This window comes from Mizuhopecten yessoensis, unplaced genomic scaffold (genome assembly GCF_002113885.1).
Source record: "Mizuhopecten yessoensis strain PY_sf001 unplaced genomic scaffold, ASM211388v2 scaffold9963, whole genome shotgun sequence".
Classification (NCBI taxonomy): Eukaryota; Metazoa; Mollusca; class Bivalvia; order Pectinida; family Pectinidae; genus Mizuhopecten; species Mizuhopecten yessoensis.
In genome coordinates, this window is record NW_018408310.1 from 74228 (window position 1) to 97408 (window position 23181).

At 36.3% G+C, this 23181-nt stretch overlaps 1 protein-coding gene across 3 annotated transcripts in view; it reads right to left on the reverse strand.

The window, feature by feature from the left end:
• The window catches only part of LOC110459045 (intersectin-1-like), a 65432-nt gene that overhangs the window by 35925 nt on the left and 6326 nt on the right, over positions 1-23181 (reverse strand). For all 3 annotated transcript variants that reach the window (XM_021511079.1, XM_021511081.1, XM_021511082.1), the window contains exons 7-32: positions 23045-23126; positions 22284-22378; positions 21984-22047; positions 21392-21582; positions 20867-20983; positions 19463-19613; positions 18637-18748; positions 18044-18193; positions 17767-17907; positions 17230-17317; positions 16484-16623; positions 15484-15644; positions 14965-14987; positions 14077-14250; positions 13311-13420; positions 12506-12648; positions 12082-12238; positions 11396-11542; positions 9928-9992; positions 9259-9356; positions 8609-8778; positions 3923-3980; positions 2974-3095; positions 2689-2820; positions 2357-2432; positions 1776-1970 (exon numbers count right to left, since the gene is read on the reverse strand). In XM_021511079.1, the coding sequence (XP_021366754.1) occupies positions 1776-1970; positions 2357-2432; positions 2689-2820; positions 2974-3095; positions 3923-3980; positions 8609-8778; positions 9259-9356; positions 9928-9992; positions 11396-11542; positions 12082-12238; positions 12506-12648; positions 13311-13420; positions 14077-14250; positions 14965-14987; positions 15484-15644; positions 16484-16623; positions 17230-17317; positions 17767-17907; positions 18044-18193; positions 18637-18748; positions 19463-19613; positions 20867-20983; positions 21392-21582; positions 21984-22047; positions 22284-22378; positions 23045-23126 (3162 nt within the window). The remainder of the gene's footprint in view (positions 1-1775; positions 1971-2356; positions 2433-2688; positions 2821-2973; positions 3096-3922; positions 3981-8608; positions 8779-9258; positions 9357-9927; positions 9993-11395; positions 11543-12081; positions 12239-12505; positions 12649-13310; positions 13421-14076; positions 14251-14964; positions 14988-15483; positions 15645-16483; positions 16624-17229; positions 17318-17766; positions 17908-18043; positions 18194-18636; positions 18749-19462; positions 19614-20866; positions 20984-21391; positions 21583-21983; positions 22048-22283; positions 22379-23044; positions 23127-23181) is intronic.

Here is a 23181-nt window from a genome sequence, read left to right on the forward strand (position 1 = left end):
GGATGGGGGTGGGGGGGAGAGAGAGTGGTGGCTGTTTTATGAAAATGTGGCAGCAGGCAGTAGAATATATAATATCATTAAATATATCAATGGCTGATATTTACAAAACTTGTCTAGATAATATAAGCAGTAGTTGAAAAAGTCGACATGTACAATGCTATCGGCTTGTTCTATTGCATTCCATTCATTCTGCAGCTATTTAAGGTGAGCAAAAATATCACAACGTTCTAGCGTCTGATCAAAGTAGATGTAGGAGCTGTTATGTAAAACGTAGTGAGTCAGAAGTCAGACAAACTATCTGCAGCCATTTCCAGTTTCCATGACAACCGCCCTCGACCTTTGACCCCTTGACCTGTCCCGAGTGTCAACAACAACCCACTGATATCAGGTCTATTGTATTTCCTGAAGCAAAGAGTAAGATTATGTTATAATTAGCACATCAAACTGGATGTTAAAGTGTTTCATCACAAACAGCAGTCACCAGACCAGTACATCAAATTCATTACAGTGAAAATTATGGTGACTACCTGATTCATGAGAGCCCATTTCAAAACTCATCAAAGTGATCATTTCAAAAGGTGTCACTACACATGGATGAGCAATTAGCTATAGATTAATGAGTTTAAAAGTCAAACATTGAAAAAAAAAATCCCACAAAGTTTCCTTAATTGTTTTAATCTCTTTTTCTTTGTTTGTCTCTTGTGTTCTAGGTTCGTACTCATGAAACCGGTATCATGCTCAGGCATGGATTTTGTGCTCAAACCAACTTTCCTGTAACTCGCTTAAATCATGTCAAACCATCAAAAAGTGAAATGTAAACATTGAAAACAGTACTTTGGCTTTAAGTTTCCTAAACTTTTTCCCAAATTAATGACATTATAAGGTTTTATTATTATTTTATAGATGGAACAAGAAATTAAGCTTGAGCACAAAATCCATGCTTGAGTATGAGAACGATGTCATGTATACAGGCCCAGATGACCATTTTGAATTCCTTTAGTTTAAGATAAATTTGAATATTTTTGAAAATATTTCAATGTTGTGCTTTAGCTACTTCGGTTTCCAACAAGTGATAACTGGTCCATTCCTCCTCACACAGTAGTTCCACACATATTAGATAAAGTTCTTTGTGTCCTCAGTAGCATCTATGTCTTTTTTTTTGCGAGAGTTCACTCATTAAACTGTTAACCCACACCTAATCTACAAATCATGCCAAGCCAAAAAAAAATAAAAATAATACATGCAAATAGCTTTAACCCAGAAATATTGGAGGAGCAGGACTATTTAGGTTACTACTAGCTAGTTAGCTATTTAAATAACTTTTAAATATTTTAATAAGTCAGGTAGTTTATACATGTACTAGCCTAATTCTGTTCACTGGTATTCCTAGTTTGTTAATCGCCTCAGACTGATTCATACATTTTTTTAATTGTCATAGTTTCAAATGGTTGTCCACCTAAAAATCAAAACCCTTACTTTTATGCAACACTGTTCATTAAGGAAAGTACTTTCTTTACTTATTTCACTTTTGCCATCAATGAAAAGGTAAATACAACAAAAACAAGGAAAATTTCACATTTATTTTTCAATACACCGTCCCCAATATATTTGATCGTGATATCAACCCGGGGAGTATTTTAAAGCCCCAAGGGTGAAATTTTACAGGAGCAAAAAAACTGCAATCTAAAATATGTGGTCATCTGGTGTATTTGATTGTGTACAGTCGAGTGTTGGGAAGTCCTGTTGTGTGTAAGGTGAGGCAGATTGTTACTTACATGTAGGTTCCTGTGGGGGTGAGGTGGTGAGGGCATCAACATAGTTGGAAGGAAACATGCCACTCTGACCGTTACATTCCCCCGACCACCAGTTGGAGTCGTCCTTACTGATGACGTTTATCACAGATCCATTGTGGAATGTCAGCTCGTCGTCGTTCTGTGCTATGTAGGGGTACAAGGCCACCACCTGGTCAACTGTACGTACAACACAATACATAAAACTGTTATCAACATACCAGATACAGATCACTTTTTCTTATGTATTTATTTATTTTTTGTGTGTGTGTGTGTGTGTGTGTGTGTGTNTTATGCTGTCTTTCTAAAGGATTTTTAAACTATAAACCAAATCATTGAAAATTTTAACTCGCTAAGATTCAATTAATATGCACAATGAATTAACAGTTTTGAGGACAGTTCCTTGAGGTTAAAGAGTTAGGAAACATCTCAACCCAGTAAGCTCATTAACTCATTTCAGCTAATTAATTCATATAAAAAAAAAATCCAAGTTGAAAGATGCCAACTATAATTTAGATGATCTACATCACATTGAAGTATGAAATACCACATGGAGGGAGACTTACTGTACTTGACCTCTGGCTGTGTCGGTTGACTGCCCAGTTGAGGTGGAGGTATGGTAGGAGTATTAGTTCTGTTGATCTGTAAAAAAAAAAAAAAAAAAAAAAAAAAAAAAAAAAAAAAAAAATAAATCATATTTGATGTATAAATCTGATCATAATTCAAACGAAACATTCAAACTCTGAATACTATACAAGAGTTGTGATAATCTGAAAATGAAAGTTTTAAGTCCCATGAATTCCAACTAAAATCAGTCTCTGGTTCCATAGGTCAGGCACTTAAAAATGAGCTACTTTCACAGTTATTGTTTCCCACCATTTTCCAGCATCAGACTTACCGTGGATGCTGGGGAGGGGGAGCCGCTTTGAGCCTGTAGAGTAGTGTCAGGTGTGGAGGGTTTGCTGGATGCTCCTAACAATTTCACGTAGTTAGCAGGAAACCAACCTATTTTACGCTTCTGACCTCTTGCCTGGAACACAAAAAATGCATGTCAATTGACTTAACATTTGTATAAAATAAAACTTAAAGATGATGATTTTTTTCATGTTATGACTCTATGAACAGACAAACCTAACAAGGTATGGAACTTTTTATCAGAAAAAACCCCTGTTGCCATGGTTACCTGGAGTTCGCCTTCCCACCAGCCACTGGGGCTTTTCTTGCGAACCTGTATGAGTTGACCGGGTTGCAGTGAGAGTTGTTCTGGTCCGGTGGCTGTGTACGTGGCTATCACTGATGCTATTTCTGTAATAACAAAGTCAACATATATCAGGAATAAAGTCACCAACTCTACTGCAAACCAAGGGAACTTTAACCTGCATAGGTACATGTCAGATAAGTAGATAGTTTTAACACAATACTGTTGACTCCTCTGTTCCCTTTTCAATATTATACCATATCCCTACAAAACACATATTGCATCTTTTAGCAAAATGCAATTTCAAGAACCACATTAAAATACGCATAAATGAGGTGCAGTAGTCTAGTGGTAGGACGCCAGGCTCATGCCCGAAGGGTTGCGGGTTCGCGTCACAGCACTGCACTGTGTTGTATCTTTGAGCAAGATACTTTACTCTGCTCGTTCCAGTCTACTCAGCTGTAAATGAGTATGTGGTTGGGCAGTGCTAGAACTGTTGAATGCTAGCTGTGAGCGCCGAAATGGCATCTCCGGCTGTATGCTCCCCATGGAGTTGAGAAAGTTATTGGCTGGTTGCAAAGGCCCTATAAAACCACGGATAATAATTTGTGAACTGCTTTGAGACAATCTACGAACTAGGTTGTATAAAGCCGTATATAAGAACCTCAAATTATTATTATTATCAATTCAAACTCAGAATTCTGTATTAAAGTGTCCTAAACATACGTGTATTACAAGGAATCAAGCGGGTGCCACTGATGTTCATTAAATGAGACAGTTATATTTAGACCTGTGTATGGGTCAGTCACTGTTCATCAGGGTAAAACACTGAGATTACCTAAGACCTCATAAATTACCAAAAGGGACTTATGGTGATAACTGTATTCTAATGTTGTTATAAAGTTGATATATATTACAGGTAAGTAGTACTCACCTGGTTTCTTTAAAGGTAATGAACCTGATTTACTTTGTGACGTAGAAGCTGGGGCTGGCTGAATAAATAATACAAACAAAGCGTTACTCCCATTGTTAATTACGTCAACCATAATTGTACATGCATGATTCTTCAACTGAGAACAAACATAGTATGGTATATGTTACAAAGGTCACTCTGCTTCCCCTGGGGTTGTAATGAGATAATTAACATTGTAACATAGTAGCTTATTAATTACTGTAATATCCTGATATTCCATTGTGAACATTTGATTGGTCTCTTTAATTGCTGAAAAACAACTTGAGAGAGAATTTCCTTTTCCACATTGTGAACATGTCCACTTGACAATACCTTTAATTTCCGATTCTCATGTAAGAAATAAGAATATCACAGACAGCAACAACAAAGCAATAAATTTACAGAAAATGTTCCAATACTTTCCATTTTTTATGTAATTAAACAAAAATTTCTACACACTGTATTACAATCTGTTTATAGAAATAGTAACAAAATTATTCATAACACTCGGAGATAAAATATTGTAAGCGAAACCCTGGTTTCCAAATCCTGCACTTTTACTTCCATGTTGATTTTCCTGTTACAGTGAGTTAGCTTGTAATGACTGATAGAAGTTAGTACCATTACAGTAAACCAAGAGGACATTTACAAAGAAAGCCCTTCACCAACCCTAACATTGCTATGAGCCGTGCAGGTGAACATTTGGAAAGGTTAAAGTGTTAAGTGAGAGGTCATCCTTACACTATAGCCAGTGTGGTAAGGTCAGAGGTCAAGCAGGGTGTGGAGCTGCATTTGTATTAAATGACATGTCCTGGCCAAGTTTTATCACAAAGTCTCCTTTTGCTTAAAATGATGCATTAATTCAAATTTGATGTAATGTTTACAAGTTTGATGAGAGTTGCAAATATTTATATTGATACGAGACACTGTGGGTGTGTATGGGTCTGGTGTCGCATAAAATGTGACAGACATCTTGACATGTACATAAAATTATATAACACTCTCATTAGTTGTCCATAGTATCAGGACCATGTCATTTTCTGCACAGGAGGAACTGGTATGATGCGAGCTGTCAATGTGCAGGGCCATTCAAACAGTGTTTCCTACCTCGGGAACTATACTGGACACTACACCATTTCCTGGCCATGTCTGAACTCCTGTTGTTGGCCGAGCCACATTGATTTCTTCATACAAATCTGATTCCATTTGTTCTGTTTCCAAGGGTTGAGTTTTGCTTTTTGATGCCGTGAGAGGGTCAGCTTTTTTGTTTTTGTCTGCATTTTTCACTGGTTCCTCATAGAGGCCTGAATCAGGCACATCTTTTGCCTCCTTTGTGGTAGAAGATGATTTTCTTTTCTTTATGTATTTATCTACCCAGCTCTTACCCTTTTTTTTATTATTACTGCCAGAATTTGGTTTGGGTGGTGAAGTAGAAGCAGGAGTACTTTGACCAGTGTTTTCAGATGACAATGCCGGCACATTTCCGTATTGTCCTGGTATATCCTCAGCCTCAGAACTGGAGGTTGTCATAGACCCAAAGTCAGCAACAAACCCACCAACGGAGGCATCGTCGTAAGTTTCATCCAGCCCTGTCTTGGTCAATGTCTGCTCAGTGTTACCTGTGGCAGCCCAGAAATCTCCTCCCCCAAAGGGGTCCTCTACACAATGCTGGGGAGTGGAACTTGACAACGCATTTTCACCAAATGGTGGTTCAGTTCCTGCTGATTTCTGTGATGCTTGAACTTTACCAGTTAATTGACCAAAATTATCGGCCGTAGTCTCACCTAGAACTGTGTCTAATCTTACTGGGGAATCTTTCTTGTCACCTGAATTTCCCAATTCCAACTTTTCTTTGTCTGCTTGGTCTTTTGTTTTTCCCAGTTCTTGTGTCCAGAATTCATTTGGCAAATCCTCATATATTGCCTCAGGTTCAAAATGTACAGCCTTGGATTGATTCTGTCGTGGTGGCTTTGGTGGTCTGGGAGGGATATTATTGACAGAAGGAAGAGGAGGGGGACAAATGTCCTCATAAGTAGGCTCTGGACTTTCTGTGACATGCGGCTGGCCAACATTACCAGCTGGAAAGGCCACTGTCGCTGTGAGGTAGTAGGCCACTGTCGCTGTGAGGTTACTACCAGGACTGATAATAGTGGACTGTGCTGTTGGGTTCAAGGTGTGATGGGAATTGTTTTGTGAATCAGTTGGTGATGTACTTACATTCAAATTGAAACTTGTGGCACTTTCTGTTGGAAGGTTAGCAAATGCGTTTATTATTTCCTGGTCAGTGTTGGGCGACATAAGGTTTCTTCCCAATGCTATGACATCAGTCATGTGTTTATTTTCTGGGCCAGCAAAGGGGTCACCACCTCCAAATGGATCAGCTGTCGTTCCAACATCTTCAGAATTTGACTTACTCTGACTGTTTCCACCACCCAGCATCTCTGTCCCACATGTAATCCCAGTATCTCCAAATAGGTAAGTACTTCCTGTATTTCCAAATGGGTCTGTTCCTCCAAATGGGTCTTTTCCTGTGGCAAGACCACCAGTTGAATCATTTTGACTTTCTGCAAATGGACCAGACAATGTTTCAGCATTATTTCCTATATTTACAAAGGGATCTGCTCCTGCAAAAGGATCAGTTTCTGTTCCAAAATTCTTCTGACTTTGTGCAAAGGGATCTGAAGCATTAAAGCTAGAGAATGGATCATCCTTCAATGGTTCATCATTCTTGGGGCTGCCAACTTTATCCTCAGGATCTAACTTTAGACTGTTCTCATTAGTAAACGGATCGGCATTTCCGAAATCTCCAAAGACTGGAGCAGGACTTGAGGAACTCTTCAATGTATTATTAGTATTCACTGAACTGCTAATAGGATTTCCCTCCCCTGTCATCTGCTTGGTTTGCTTTGCTCCCGATCTTTTCCTCCTGACTGGAGGAAGTGGTGGTGGAACATCATCTTTGTCAGGTTTTGATGGTGGCGTGTCCCGACTTACAGTCAGATCAGTTGTAGATGACAGACCATCAAAATTGAAGGCATCAAAATCAGAAAATGTAGTCTGTTCTGTTGTTTTGCTGGTTTCACCTCCAAAAGGGTCAAGAAATGTTTTCTGTCCTGCAGTTTTGCTACTTTCACTCCCGAAAGGGTCAGAAAAGGCTGCCTCTCCAGGTGTTTTGCTGGTTTCACTCCCGAAAGGGTCAGAAAAAGCTGCCTCTCCAGGTGTTTTGCTGGTTTCACCTCCAAAAGGGTCAGGAAAGGCTGCCTCTCGAGGTGTTTTGCTGGTTTCACTTCCGAAAGGGTCAGGAAAAGACGATTGTCCTGGTGTTTTGGTCAATTCGCCTGCAAAAGGGTCAGAAAAGGTTGCCTCTCCTGGCTTTTTGTTAGAATCTCCTCCAAAAGGGTCAAAGTTCAAATCTAATCCCCTAGCATTTTCAGACATTTCTTTGGTGGATAATTCTTTAATTGAATTTGAAATATCAAACGCGGGTTGAAGAGACTGTGATGAAGTGTTGGTACCCAGATTTTGGTCAAATACAGCTGCAGCACTCTCTTGTACTGCCTGTACTGGGGAAACACACTCAGAGTTTAATAGGTTACCAGCCAAACCGTCAGAAGCAATCTAGGATAAAGATAGCAGATACAACCATCAATACAACAAGCCACTCCAACCAAGTACAAACTGACATATCGATGGAACCTCATCAGTCCAGATACCTTGGTGCACCAACAATTATCCAAAAACAATTTTCTCATTAATGGAACACTAATTACCTCTTCAAAGAGATCAGCATTGAAAATCAAGTTTCAGGAATTTTGTTTGAATCTGGATTAATGAAGTTCCATTGAATAGCAAATCATGCATAAGTAAACAAGCAAAATAGTTACAAACATTGAGGTGATATATTGAAAAAATCTGTCTAATAATGAATAGAAACTAGTCTACAGCATCTACAAAGTTTTCTGCCTGAAGTAAAATAATATTTAATTATGAATATCTGCATCATCAATATCAGACAGTTTTGAAGATATTTTTTTAATTAATGAATAATCTCTCGCCAATTCATTTAATAGACACTTTTCCCCAAAAAATTAAGTTTTAAAGACCTGGGAATGTATTTTGTAGTTGAAACTTAAAATAAGATTCAATTCTCAACACAATTTAGCCCGAGAATGAAATCTTTTACAATAATACACCTTCAAAACATGAAGAGTTTTAAGATGACCATGAAGTTGTAAGTCATAAGAAATGTGTTAAGTGTGAAAAGGAATGAACACATCAAAACACAGATTAGATCACTAGTCTTTACAAGGCAATATATAGCAGAGCGTATATCCAGTCAAAGCTTGTTTTACATTCTGTTCCCAATCATTTCAAAACCTGGTAACTTTGGATGATGAAGTTTATGATTAGTACTTAACATTTTTCCAAATACGTTTTCTAAAACCTTCATCAGATGTTGAACTGCAAAAAACATGTTTTTGGGGTAATTAAAATTATGTTTGATTATCAATCTTTTGAAATATTACAACAACTAAGTACCTCTAACACAAAGTGACCAGGATTTAAACCAATTAAACAAGCGTTAGTACACAACACTGGGACTACGTTAATATTTAGTATACTACAAACACCAAGAGTACAATCCATTGCCAGTCGTATTCTACAAACCTGGACGTCCGACTTTTTGACGTAGTTTGCTGGGAACACTCCAGTTTTATCTCCAATCGTGCCTGTCCACCAATCTCCTTCCGTTTTGGTTATCATGATCATGTCACCTTGGTTAAAAGCCAAATCCCCGGGTTCTGCCGAGTTGTAGTTGTACATAGCAACAAAACTCTCTGAAAAAGATGCAAATGTGAAATCAAGTTTCTTTGGACTAATTCTGATATTAAACTCCTGAAGTCTCAGTAATACAATTTCAATTTTGGGCCAAAGGGCATTTTACTTCATTATCAATTAACATTTAAAGTGATATCTGACTCCATATTCCCAATGTGATTGTGCATATTTCTTGTATACCAACTGTTATATGAATTGGTTTGACTCTATCATCTTCGGGGTTATAAATATAAACTATTTGATTTCAAAATTATTTGCTTTGTGGCTTTAATTGGAAATACTCTCTCATGAACAAGGCTGCTTGGCAGAGCAAAACAGATTTCAATAATGTCACAATTCAACTTAGGTTGAATTAGATTAACGTAAACTTCAGCACCAAAACAAGAAGGAATTACGAAATGCATATTCAGGTGGAAAGGCTGTTTATAATATTTCCTTAAATTAACATCCCCAAGGACTTTATTTTTACAGCAAACTACCTCCTTCTGGAGCAGGGGTAGATAGCTGTGGTGTGGACCTAGCACTGCCTCCCCCATCAATGTTTTCAGCAGCCAAGGTGGGCGTTTGGGACCTGGAACTTGACAAGCAGAGAAACAGTGTTACATTTCCTTACATGTGTAGCCCTGTCTACGGCACACATGCATGCATACACAACACACACGAAGGCACATCCTTAAATGACCTTAGCTGTTAATAGCACTTTAAACAAAATAAAACCAAACCAGACCTTACATGTGTGGCAACATCGCACACCAAAAAAATTTCTATATGAAGTTTTATGTGTGGATTATCTATAACCGTGAAAAAATAAATCTAGTTAAAATACCGGTAGTTAAAAACACTATAGCTATGAAGTTCCAATTCTATGCTGCCATAATAGTTTATAGTCACCATGCCATTTTCAAAGTGGAGTTTTCAAATCCCTTTTGAAAATATCAGAATATGATTTTAATATCCATGTTTTGAAATTCAGAACGATAAAAAAAATCTGTTTTTAAACCTACATGATCTTAACATAAATTTTAACATTTTAAATTGGCAACAGCTACAACACCATCGCAAATATTATACTTTATTTGGTCAGATAACTGCCAGGTAAGATCTAATTAAGGCAGACAGCACCTGTTTTTGTCAGCAGACATCCTTACCTTATGTTAGACCCAGCCAGTGCAGCACCTTTTAACTTCACATAGGACTTTGGGAACCAACCAACCTGTGAAAGTTAAAGAAATACAGCTTACATGGCAAATGATTGGAATTGAATAACAATTTATTTGACATTTGTTTCCACTGTTAGCGGTTTGTCCTTGAACCAAATACAATTTATTTGACATTTGTTTCCACTGTTAGCAGTTTGTCCTTGAACCAAATACAATTTATTTGACATTTGTTTCCACTGTTAGCAGTTTGTCCTTGAACCAAATACAATTTATTTGACATTTGTTTCCACTGTTAGCAGTTTGTCCTTGAACCAAATACAATTTATTTGACATTTGTTCCCACTGTTAGCGGTTTGTCCTTGAACCAAATACAATTTATTTGACATTTGTTTCCACTGTTAGCGGTTTGTCCTTGAACCAAATACAATTTATTTGACATTTGTTCCCACTGTTAGCGGTTTGTCCTTGAACCAAATACAATTTATTTGACATTTGTTTCCACTGTTAGCGGTTTGTCCTTGAACCAAATACAATTTATTTGACATTTGTTCCCACTGTTAGCGGTTTGTCCTTGAACCAAATACAATTTATTTGACATTTGTTTCCACTGTTAGCGGTTTGTCCTTGAACCAAATACAATTTATTTGACATTTGTTCCCACTGTTAGCGGTTTGTCCTTGAACCAAATACAATTTATTTGACATTTGTTTCCACTGTTAGCGGTTTGTCCTTGAACCAAATACAATTTATTTGACATTTGTTCCCACTGTTAGCGGTTTGTCCTTGAACCAAATACAATTTATTTGACATTTGTTTCCACTGTTAGCGGTTTGTCCTTGAACCAAATACAATTTATTTGACATTTGTTTCCACTGTTAGCGGTTTGTCCTTGAACCAAATACAAATTATTTGACATTTGTTCCCACTGTTAGCGGTTTGTCCTTGAACCAAATACAATTTATTTGACATTTGTTTCCACTGTTAGCGGTTTGTCCTTGAACCAAATACAAATTATTTGACATGTGTTCCCACTGTTAGCGGTTTGTCCTTGAACCAAATACAATTTATTTGAAATTTGTTCCCACAGTTTAGCAGTTTGTCCTTAAACCAAATATAATATATTAAACATTTGCTCTAACTTATTGAGAAAATATGATTCAAGATAAACAAAATTGGTACCTAGGGCTTTTCATTTAAACAGAAGGTATCATAGCTGTTTAGATGAGAAATCGCATGGCATGAAAAAACAAATCTTGCAAAAAATCTTCAGCATAAACCATTATACCTGTAGTAGTGTTTTAAGAAACCCTTGGATTTAAGCTCAAACCTTTGTAACTACAGCAAAGATGACACTACACAACATAGAAAATATATATATTCTATTTTTTCTTATTCAGTACTTTCTTATCAGATAAAGTTCCCATTTCAAACATGTTGATTGTATAACCCCACTCACCTGTCCATTGAGCTCTCCAGACCACCACATTTCTTGTTGCTCCTTTACTGTGATAATGTCACCTTTGTTGAAGGACAGGTGGTTATCCTTCTTAGCCTTCCATGGATAGAGGGCCTGGGCCTGAAGCCCGTCTGGGGCAGCAGTGCCCTGTAAATACACAAATAATAATAATAATAATAATAATATACAACATTTATATAGCGCCCTGTATAATTTGTAAAATTACTCTAAAGCGCTTTACAACATATGGATAATAGTAATGGTTATAATTGTGAAAACAAACAACAAAGGCTTACAATTAATCACTTTTATACATTTAAGCAAGCAATGTGCACATAATTGAACAAATAAAAGGGTGGTATTTACATTACGTCTTTGCAAAGATTCTAAATACAGAAGATCACACATTTATCACAAGCTACTGTGCCTGAAGCCCGTCTGGAGCAACAGTGCCCTGTAAATATGGACACAATCTCACACATTGACCTTGAGATCATCTAGATCTGCGGTTCCTTTGAACCACAACACACAATTCAGCCACTAAGAATTTCTAATTTTGTCTTTCAGATAGGCATATGGAGTTCTCTGTTGGGCAGAATATAAATGTGGGAAAATTGTTTACTCATACCAGTTTTAAAACTATTCTAAGCCTACACCATACATGTCTTGTCTGTTCTGGAGCTTACCTGGCCTGGAGTAGGCGATGGTGCCACCGGCTTAGATTGTACCACAGAGAAGGAAGAGTCATCGACAAACTTAGCTGGCGGCGTGGGGGCCGTAGGTTTGCTCTCCACCGGGGCGACATGCGCTGGTACAGAGCTCACTGTCGAAGTTGTAGCACCACTGTTAACACAAACACAACGATCAGATGACTTGTTTGCATTCATTAATAGATATTCAAATGTTGAAACAGGTATTACATTATTATCAACAAATAGAATTTGAATATTTATTCAAGAAAATGCTGAGTGATGTTGGTTTGTCACAAAATTATATTCTACATATTTCAGAGAGGCATTACTGTCACTAAAACAAAACATTCTAATTGTTGAAAAATGTATTATTTCAAGTACTTTCTGTTTATTAAGCTCAACAGTGATCACGTCTTACCTGAAGGCATTCATCACAGAAAACTGACTAGACAGTACACTTTCTTGAACAAGTTCTACATAATCTTTGGGGACCCAGCCAGTCTTGCCATCCTTTTCCCCTCCCATCCATCCCGGCTCAGCACCCTTCTGATCTTCCGGGACCTGAAACAGAGGTCAAAGGTTTAAGTCGCTCATGCAAATTCTACTTGAACTCAAAATATGATTTACAATGTCTTTACATCACTGTAATCTTAATTGCAACAAAACTAATTATGTAAAATCCTTTGAAATACCTAGTACACAAAAATACTTCCAAATAACATGGGTTATTCAAATTTTCTAAATAAAATTCTGAAGACAATTTACCGGTGCAAAGACATCTACAATAATTTGATTAAACAAATGTAAATAAAATATTTCGTTGGATTTAACAAGAATTCCACAGGAGTGGATGCGTAGCGTGCTCAGCGCTTTTAGTAAGAAAAGTGTTTTGGCGTGAGTTATCGCGTAAACAGATATGCCAAAACGCAGAAAGTTGAATTTGACAGAAGAACCCGTAATATATGTTGAACAATATAATTTGAAAGGAGTTAATTAAAAAATAAAAAGTTCTTTCATTAACTACACAATGCCCTTATTTGGCAATAAAAGGGTCATAACTCCATCAAAATTGCACGTAAACTTCTGACATGCAAACTTGTCTGAGCCGACAAAGTAGTACCTATATGTCACCTCTAGTTGCAGGCGACACAAAAATTAAGCTTAAATAAAAGTCATTTAAAAGAAAGTTTGAATTAATTGAAAAGTAATTAAAAATGTTTTACCATTATGATTTCGCCTGGCACCAATGCTAACTCATCCTGGTTCCTGGCATCAAACTGGTACAAGACTTTGTATTTTGTTTTCTTTGATTCAGTAGACACTAAAGGTTTGTCTAAATAAAACAAATCTAATATACAGCAGAGTTTCTTTATTTAAATAAAACAAATCTAAGATACAGCAGAGTTTCTTTGTTTAAATAAAACAAATCTAATATACAGAAGAGTTTCTTTATTTAAATAAAACAAATCTAAGATACAGCAGAGTTTCTTTGTTTAAATAAAACAAATCTAAGATACAGCAGAGTTTCTTTATCTAAATAAGACAAATCTAATATACAGCAGAGTTTCTTTATCTAAATAAAACAAATATTATATACAGCAGAGTTTCTTACATTGCCAATGATCACGGGTCATTGTAATCATAAAACAAAATATCAGTAAATGACATGTTTTCAAGAAGACCCTTGTGGTATGACAATAAACAAATTGATAAAATTTAAACGTCTTATATCAAACTAGGGACTTATTTTTAGTTTGCATAGATCTTCATTCATGAATACAACTGTCCTGTTTGCCTCAATTAAACAAGGCTAATAGTAGCATGTCTATCCTAAATTCAAAATCTGAAAATATGGCTCTACAACTGAATAAGCCGATCACTGATTCCTTCTGCCTAAATCATATTTAACGAAAAAAACTGTTACAGTTAATAGAACAAAATGAATGCCGCTGTTCACATTTGTGTCTACTTAATAGATACACAGCTTACCTGTAGACTGACTAGAGAAGGCCGATGCCCATATATCTTGTTTGGTATCGACAGCCTTCAAATTCTCCGAGCTGAAAGCGTTACTCCATATATCATCTTGAGCACTCTCTGTTGCTGTTTTGTTTTCATTGCCAAAGGCAAACCAAGAACTGCTATCACTTTCTGTTGTAGGTTCTGTAAACAAATAGAACAGTGGAATAAAGGAAAAATGTCCAAGTGCAATTCATCCCCAACTTCCTGGAAGTCACATATCTGTGTAGACAGTCAGAGTCCACATTTTGTTCCAAAAAGACAGCTATATTGAAATTAAAAGCCCAGTTTCTACTGTAATTGTCTTAATCATGAAGATGATTGCAATGTAAAAATACAGAACAAAATGCTTCAATGCAAACAAAACACATATAAAGTTCTAGGGCTGTCACAATATATCGGAAAACAGGTATATCGCAATACACAAGTATATCGTATCGTACCACAATACAGAGATGAAATATTGCTGTATCGTAATGATTTTTCAAAGGCATATTTTTATGTATCTGCTTGGTGTTTTAACTCTGCAAATTACTACAAATTCTAACAGATATGCCAATAAGCATAAAGCAGGCTTTTAATAGTTCAAATTTTGTAATTGATGGTTGGTTTGAAAAAAATCTTAAATCTATGTAATCCATATTATATACTATTAAGTTTGATAAGATTATGACAACAACTTATCATAAAATTGAGCACATCCTTCCTATGACAATATATCGGGATACATACTGCAATATATTCATTCTTAGCTCTTAGCACATTATGACACCCTTATAAATTCGTTTATCACAAGTTATATAAATGAAGTAGACACCTCATATCATTACCACCAATCTGAAGTAATTCTATACTTACTGTCTTTCTTGTCACTTTCCTCTCTGAAAAATAGAAACAAAAAAATGTTCAATGTTTTTAGTTGGAGTGTTCTGATATTAACAGATACAGACCACATTCATGAAATGGAACAGATTTTCTCCCAATTCATAGTAGAATATTAATTATTCTACTAAGTTTCTTGATTCTAAAATTCTTAAAACCAGGTACAGCTTATATTCATGCAATATTTTTTCACATACATGTATTTGAATTAGGGCTTTGTGTGTTAGGTGGTGGTCAATAATGACTGATGATAAAAGGGCAGTGGGATCTATGGTATTTGTAATCGTTTGTATAGTAGGCCACAGGAAAAATTGGCAAAAACATGCCCCATTGGAATACCTCTTAGTTGTAACAAAATTGAAGTTATAGTGATACTTGTTTCAAGGTTCTTATGAAAATGACATTTCTCTTACAAACAAAAAAATATTGTGAAAATAACACTACTGAATTACACATGAGAAATAAACAGTACACTATTTCCATATAGCTTTATACCTTAATCTCTGAGCCTCCAGTTCCTTGCGTAACTTCTCTTGTTTCAATTTACTGGCATTATCTACTTCCTGTTGGTTTTTCTGCTGGTTTAATGTCTGCTGTGATTGTGTCTGAAGTGTAATCAATTCATTCTGGAGATCTTTCAGCTTCACGTTCAGTTCCTGAAAGACAAAAAATATATACATCAAGGAATGATAATATCATACAAAATCAACTGTGTTACATTACCGTAGGCATCATACAGTATAATGTCAAGATTAAAGTAATGGTATTTATTTAGAAATAACTACATTTTTATTTTTGAACTCTTGTTAAGAGTTTTCTTTCTCAAAGTGGCTTCACGCACGATTGATGGGTTGCTACACGGAAATGGTTCGCAGCGCCGCGCTGTGATGGAAGGGTTAAAACATAGATGCCATAGTGCATCAAAACATTTCTGGGGGAAACACTTGATACTTATTGACTTGGTGGTATTGTTGATCACAATTGTATCAAAAGATTTTGCATTGAAATTAAAACACAGCGCAATGTCCAAATGAACATGACTACAAGATCAAGTTCAAATAATACCAACAGGCCCAGACACATGTTTAAGTATGTAGCGTGAGTACTAACACTAAGATCTGAATTGTTGTTATTTAAACAGTATATATGTAGCTTGAGTACTAACACTACGATCTGAATTGTTGTGATCTAAACAGTATATATGAAGCGTGAGTACTAACACTTAGATCTGAATTGTTGTGATCTAAACAGTATATATGGAGCGTGAGTACTAACCATTAGATCTGAATTGTTGTGATCTAAACAGTATATATTTAGCGTGAGTACCAACACTAAGATCTGATTTGTTGTTATCTAAACAGGATATATGTAGCGTGATTACTAACACTAAGATTTGTATTGTTGTTATCTAAACAGTATATATGTAGCGTGAGTACTAACACTAAGATCTGATTTGTTGTTATCTAAATAGTATATATGTAGCGTGAGTACTAACACTAAGATCTGAATTGTTGTTATCTATCTCCTGAAGTTGGCACTCGGTGTCTCTCTCTATCTGTTCCAGGTCTTTCTCCAGCTTCTGTATTGTCGTCTTCTTCAGTTCCACACTGTGTAAAACTGTTCTGTGAGTTTCCGCTGTAGAGATTAAATGAGAAATTAAATATCAATTAATAAACTAGTATTATGAGTATTGTGCGCAATCCATTCTCATCAACCTCAAGACAAGCATGGTGAACAAAGAGTGGTTAAACAATACACAAGACCTAATACGATACTCAAGCACACAAAATTTAGCAATTGTAGGTAGATATGCCCTGCACAAAGTAAAGCATGGTTGGACAGAGGAACGGACAGACAGAATGAAAATCTACAATCCTCTTCCGCAGTACCAGTGTGTAAACTGGGATGAATAAAAGTCAGAGATCAACACAAACCTTCAATTATATACCAGCCAAAGCCAAAGTGGATAAAGGGCTCTCGGCACCGTTTCGGAAAGTGGATAAAGGGCTCTCGGCACCGTTTCAGAAAGTGGATAATGGGCCCTAACTCTACAAGTAACCGTAAGATATTGGTTGTTATCGAACTTGTTTGAGCTGTTATGGTAATAAACTTTCCTATTAAGTTTGAATTTAATCTGTTCAAAATTAATGGAGATATCAAGCGAACACTATCGACGGGCAAATACAAACTGAAAATACACATACACCGAGGGTTGCAAGGTACAAGCAAGAAATTACTTACACAACGGATTGCTCTGTACAGTTGTCTGCATCTGAATGTGTAAGTGTTCCCTTTCCTGCTGAACACGCTGGTAGTTCTGGTTTAGTAACTGTAATACAATTTAACATATGTTAAATATATACCTTGCCCTTCCAATAAAGGACTTACTTCAAAATAGTAATGCAACATATTTTAAACTGCAGACACATTTTTTTTCAGGACATGTCAGTTCATTTATGAATTGCTGAAGTGAATGATGTTAATACAAAGTTTTTCCCTTCGATAAGGATGAGTATACTACACGTTATTTCAAAACCTTGTTCTGAGATCCGACAGAAGTTGCCTCTAATGTCGTGGGGTCAAACCTGCATCTACTAGCCTACCAGGGTATGAACACTCTCAAAGCTGGAAAACTTATTCTCGGCAAGAAAGCATTGAATAATGACCACATAGCAATTCCTTAGGAAGGTTTTAATGCACCAGAACTAGGATATCTAAGACTTTCACAAATGTCGTTTCTAGTTGTATCAGAAGAACCGACGTAAAACTCCTTTATACCTGAAGATCGTTCTGTAGCCGGTCTATTTCTGACATTTTGGTGTCCCTTTTGCCCCTCATAGACTCGATACTGCCGGTGAAGTCTGTCACTCCATTGCGAACTTGAGAGATTTTCTGTGTTATTTCTGTTTTCTTACCCTCCTAAAAAAACACAACAGCATTTTCATGTAATATTTAGATGTCATTGGGGATTTTAAACCGATGGATGAATATGCATATATTTGAAAAATAATCTTACAGAAACTCTGTTCATTTTGACACTATAACGAGTTCTTACCTGTGATTCCAGCTCACACTTAAGGTTATTAGCGCGAGACTTGAGGTTTCCTAACTGCTCATATTCTCTACGTTTCTCTGCTAGCAGCTGTTCTTTCCTCTGTCGTTCCCACTCCATCTGCCTCTGGCGTTCTAACTCACGTCTGGCAGCCTGTTAATAGCGACATGCTACAGTAAAACCATGTTATACCGACACCATTTTTACAATTAAATTTTGGCCTTGTAAAGGCGTCTTATAATATAATAGAGTGATGAATATAACTACATTAATTTGTATTTAGAAAAAAGAAAGGAGAAATAGGTTGGCAGTATGTGAGGTGACAATTGAAACAAGGGTGTTATATTAATATTTCACTTTACAGTTATATGACACATTTTTTTCACTCAGGAAGAGTTTAAAATCTGAAAATTAATTTCAACGGCAGAAAAATAAAGTTTAATACAAACACCCGGAAATGATAGAAATTAGTTCACTACAGCCAAATTTTGTTATACAGCATTTAATTCAATTTTAATTTAATTCCTTGCCAGGGGAAACGAAAGTAAAGCATTGATCCAAAATTAAAATTTCCTAGTATGGCTGTGTTTTTGTACCTCTCTTTGTTCCATTATTTTCTGGCGCTGTCCTTCTCTTTCACGTTCATTTTGTCTTTGTTTTTCCATATGTTTTTCTAGTTCCATTTGTCGTTTCATTTCTTGTTCTTGTCTACAAAATGAAAAAGTCTATTGAGTATACTTTAATGTTGGTGATGCCGAATAGGAAAACACCGAATCGAAACTTCAAAGCTTGCTGAGCATATGTTACAATTACCTTCTGAGATCAGTTATATATGCACTGCATTGATATATATATATATACACCAGGGAGTATTACAACTACTGAAATACCCAAGATTCATAGTATTACATAAATATTTTAATTCTTTGTTAGACAAGAGATTTACTTTATGATTTTTTCTATCCATATTAAATATGGATAGAAAAAATCATAAAGTAAATCTCTTTTTTATATCTTTATTTTTCAATATCTTGAAATAAAGGCATTCATCCATTAACAAAATTATTTTTTTTGTCTTGTTAATGTTACATTACAGTTTCATTAATTAGAAGTGAGTTCAGATAATTTGTTCAACCCAAAAAATAAACATGACATTCTTTTTAGAATAACATAAGTTTGGTTTGTTTGTGCTTTACGTCCTATTAACAGCTATGGTCATTTAAGGACGTGCCAGGTTTTGGTGGTGGAGGAAAGCTGGAGTTCCTGGAGAAAAACCACCGACCTACGGCCAGAACCTGGCAACTGCCCCACGTAGGCCTCGAACGTGCGACCCAGTGATGGAGGGCTAGTGGTAGCAGAATGTCAGACGCCTTAACCACTTGGCCAACGCGGCCCCCATAAGATTAACATAAGAGGCTTTACCTAATGCGTTCCCTTTTCTCCTGCTCCTGTCGCTCTTTCTGCATGCGAGCTTCCTGTTCCCTCCTCATCTGGTCCTGGAGAGCTTGTCGCCGACGGTCCAACTCAGCCTGACCCTTTGCAAAGTTTTCCTTCCGTCTGTCCTCAAATGTCACTAGCATTGACAAAAGATGTAAGTAAGAACATGTTCCTGTCATTAAGGCTTGTAATATGTCAAACCTTCGAGTGGGCTTATTTTTACAGTTCTAGTTGAGTATTGCATCAGGACCTCAGAACAGGCTGTCATAATAATTGACATAGGCTTCATCTTAGGACATTCCCAATAAAATATTGATTGTCTTTCTATAGTTCTTAGTTATATTCCTCTATAAAAAAAACTCATGGGGGCTCTCATATGCTGCACATATTCATTTGGGCCTTATCACCTCGGTGTAACTCAGCTCCTGCCCCCATTTGCAGGGGGAGCTGTAGCACGTATACGTAGGGGTCGTTCCACAGCCCAGCTGCTTCCTGGCACCCCGTAAACCCGTTAAATCAACATGACTAGACAGCAATGGGATAGACACTCACCAGTCACCAATTATTTCTGTTAACCCTATCAACCTTCTTTAAGTTGATCAATGTAACTCCAGCGAACACTTCCGGTGGGAAATATACATTTTTGTACTCGGTTATTTTGGTACTTGTATAAGATGTTTCGGTATTTACCAAAATTGTTTACATATTTTGTAAGATTTTTGGCACTTGGACTGACATTTAAACTTAATGCTTTCTTTGTTTTTTTGTGTGTTCTGTGTGTTGCTGACATCATATTTTAAGATTCTTCCGCATTTTTCATCTTTATGAAAATATACCAAAACTTTCTACTCTTGAGGTTATGAATCATCTAGGGTACAGTTGTACAAAGAAATTTGTAGTTTTCGTTTGTCTGCGCACTGTTTAATAATTGAAACAGGAAGATACAATAAGCAGACTGTTTTTAACCGTATATGCCCAATATGTACTACTGAAGTAGAAGATGAATATNACTGTTTCTAACCGTATATGCCCAATATGTACTACTGAAGAAGAAGATGAATATCATTTTGTTTTCATTTGTAAAGAATATGATTTCCTCCGTCAAAAACTGTTAAACCTTATTACCGATACAAGCCATCCATGTATAAACTTTTGAAATTACTTAGTACAGAAAATGTTACAGAACTGTATAATTTTGGATTTTTTTGTGTGTAAAGCTTTTGAAATTAGGTCACACCTCTTGTCTATGAAATGAGTGAATATACCTATTAGTGTATGGCTTGAACTTGACTTTGTATGACATTGTATTGTGCATAACACATGTAATGTAATATCAATAAGCTGTATTGCTTATGAAAATATAATAATATTTCAGGTGTGGCAGCCTACCTTGTGACATATCCTCCTCTAGTTCCTGGTTAGTGTTGTTGTTGGCCTGGGGCTGTAAAGGAGGAGGAGCCATACCCATATTCCCTAACAGGTCTTCAAACGCGTCCTTGGGTTTACCTGACAGCATAAAGGGACCAATTGTCATTGCATGATACAACTTTGATTTCTCACAGGCTGTTTAAACATTTACACAAAAAAATATAGTTCATTCCTTGCTTAATTTGTAGTGTTGAGGTTGTGGTATATAAGATAGTTTGATAATATCGATTGATGGTTCATTCAATGAAAATTGCCAAAAAAAACATTGCTTCAAAAAAATAGCATGTATACATAAATGTGTCATTATTTCAGTGTTGGTGAATTTTTCTTTTAAGCCCACTTTTCTGTCAAATTAATTTTAAAGACGTTTTGACAAAAAAATGAAAAACAAATCATATGCAAATTATTAAGAAATACCAGTATAATATTTCAATTTTTGTCAAGATTTGTATTTGATTTTTTTTTAACCTCACATTAAAGATTTACCTGGTAGAGATTGCTGTGGCTGGTTGACCTGTGGGGGACCAAAACTGCCTGACCGGCCCTTGGTGGGTAGGAGCTCTGGAGGCAGGGTAGGGGGCAGTGTCACACCCATCTTCACCAAGTCTATCAGGTGCATGGCTATACAGAACTCGTCACAGGTGAGCTTCCCGTCCTTGTCCACATCAGAGAGACCCCTGTCAAACAATACACGAACAACAAACTTCATAAACACGTAAATCTCAGATAATTCTCAATAAATAATATAATTTAAACAGAATTAATTAACACAATCTTTAAACTTATGAAGCAATGAAAATGTTATGGAATTCTAATGCTGTTTATTTTGAAAATGACTTCCATATAAAAACAAAATACCTTCGGTAACTAACCACATTATTATGCTAATATTTTGCTGGACAAAAGGCGACAGCATAATGAGATCTTACAGACTACTGATTTCTAGAATGGCTATGATTTTTCATTGGTTGCAGCATATATCCAGTGCCACGATATTGTGAACTGTACATTGCTATATTCATCGTTAAAAGTTGCATTATGATATTCTAATGAATTTTCCCTGACTCCTTTTACTTACCAAACCTGGGCCAGAATTGGCTGCGGTATACCCGTCTGTAGAAAGATCGCCCTGGCTTCAACACCTGATTAACAAGTAAAACAACAGCAAATACTAAATGTGCACAGCATGTCAACCTTTACAGGAAATAAACAACAAATCTGTATGATGTAAATGAAATTAGTTTCATAAAAGCATAATCGACCCTCGGGAAAGCAAATTATTGTTAATATTGGCAATATATCCATTCTAAGACGAGCAATTTAAATCCTAAGTCTGGGTGTTCTGCCATTTTTCATCATGTTTTTGGTTATATCTCACCTGTAAGACTCCCTCGCTTGTTCCTGTCATTGGTGTTGAACAGCTGAGTGTACTTTAGCTTATTCGGTTGGGGCATCGCAAAGGAACTCATCTGACTGTAATACAGAATCAAAATCACTCTGTACAGTGGGCTATGGAGGGAGATGTAGAAGTTACAAACATAAAAGGCATGGCCCTATGGTGCAGGTATATGTTATTGGGCTTAACTGCCAATTCCTTGTCCACGAATACTTATTTTTGGCACCAATATCCCGAAAAATTGGTCAATGTCATTTACTTGACCAATTTGACTTCAAGGTTTATTTTTTTGTTATTTGATACTTTTCTGAAGCTTATTTTAGGTAAACCTTATTCTGAATTCAGTTAAAGACATGGTTAATTAACACTAGTCGAATCATTTACTCTAATTTTCACTCAGTCAATTAGCCTATTCATTTAAATGAAAGTTTTTTTCAGTCATAAATCTTTACACGAAAACCTGAAACTTCATATTCACAGGTGTTTTTAGTAACTAAAACAAAACATGCTGATGTTTATGATGACTTGAGTTAAAAAAAATCAGACACATCAGAATTATTTTATCTTTGAGCGACCCTGGAAAAATAGCAGTTGACAACATGTAAACATTTGATATGCGTTTGTATTTGAAATAAAAATATAATGACAAGCAGTAACATGTTTGATGTTTGGGCAGTCACCACTCTTACTTATTTTTGGCCCTACTTTTAGTACATTTATTGTTGGCCCTACTAAGTACATACCCAACACCCATCTGTTGCTGAGGAACTGCAGTAAAGGATCCAGCCCGAGGTTTACCATCCATACCAGGTGCCAGTCCCATCACTGACAGTAGCAAAAAAAATATCAAAGTTAGTACAGGTTAGCTATTTTATGTAAA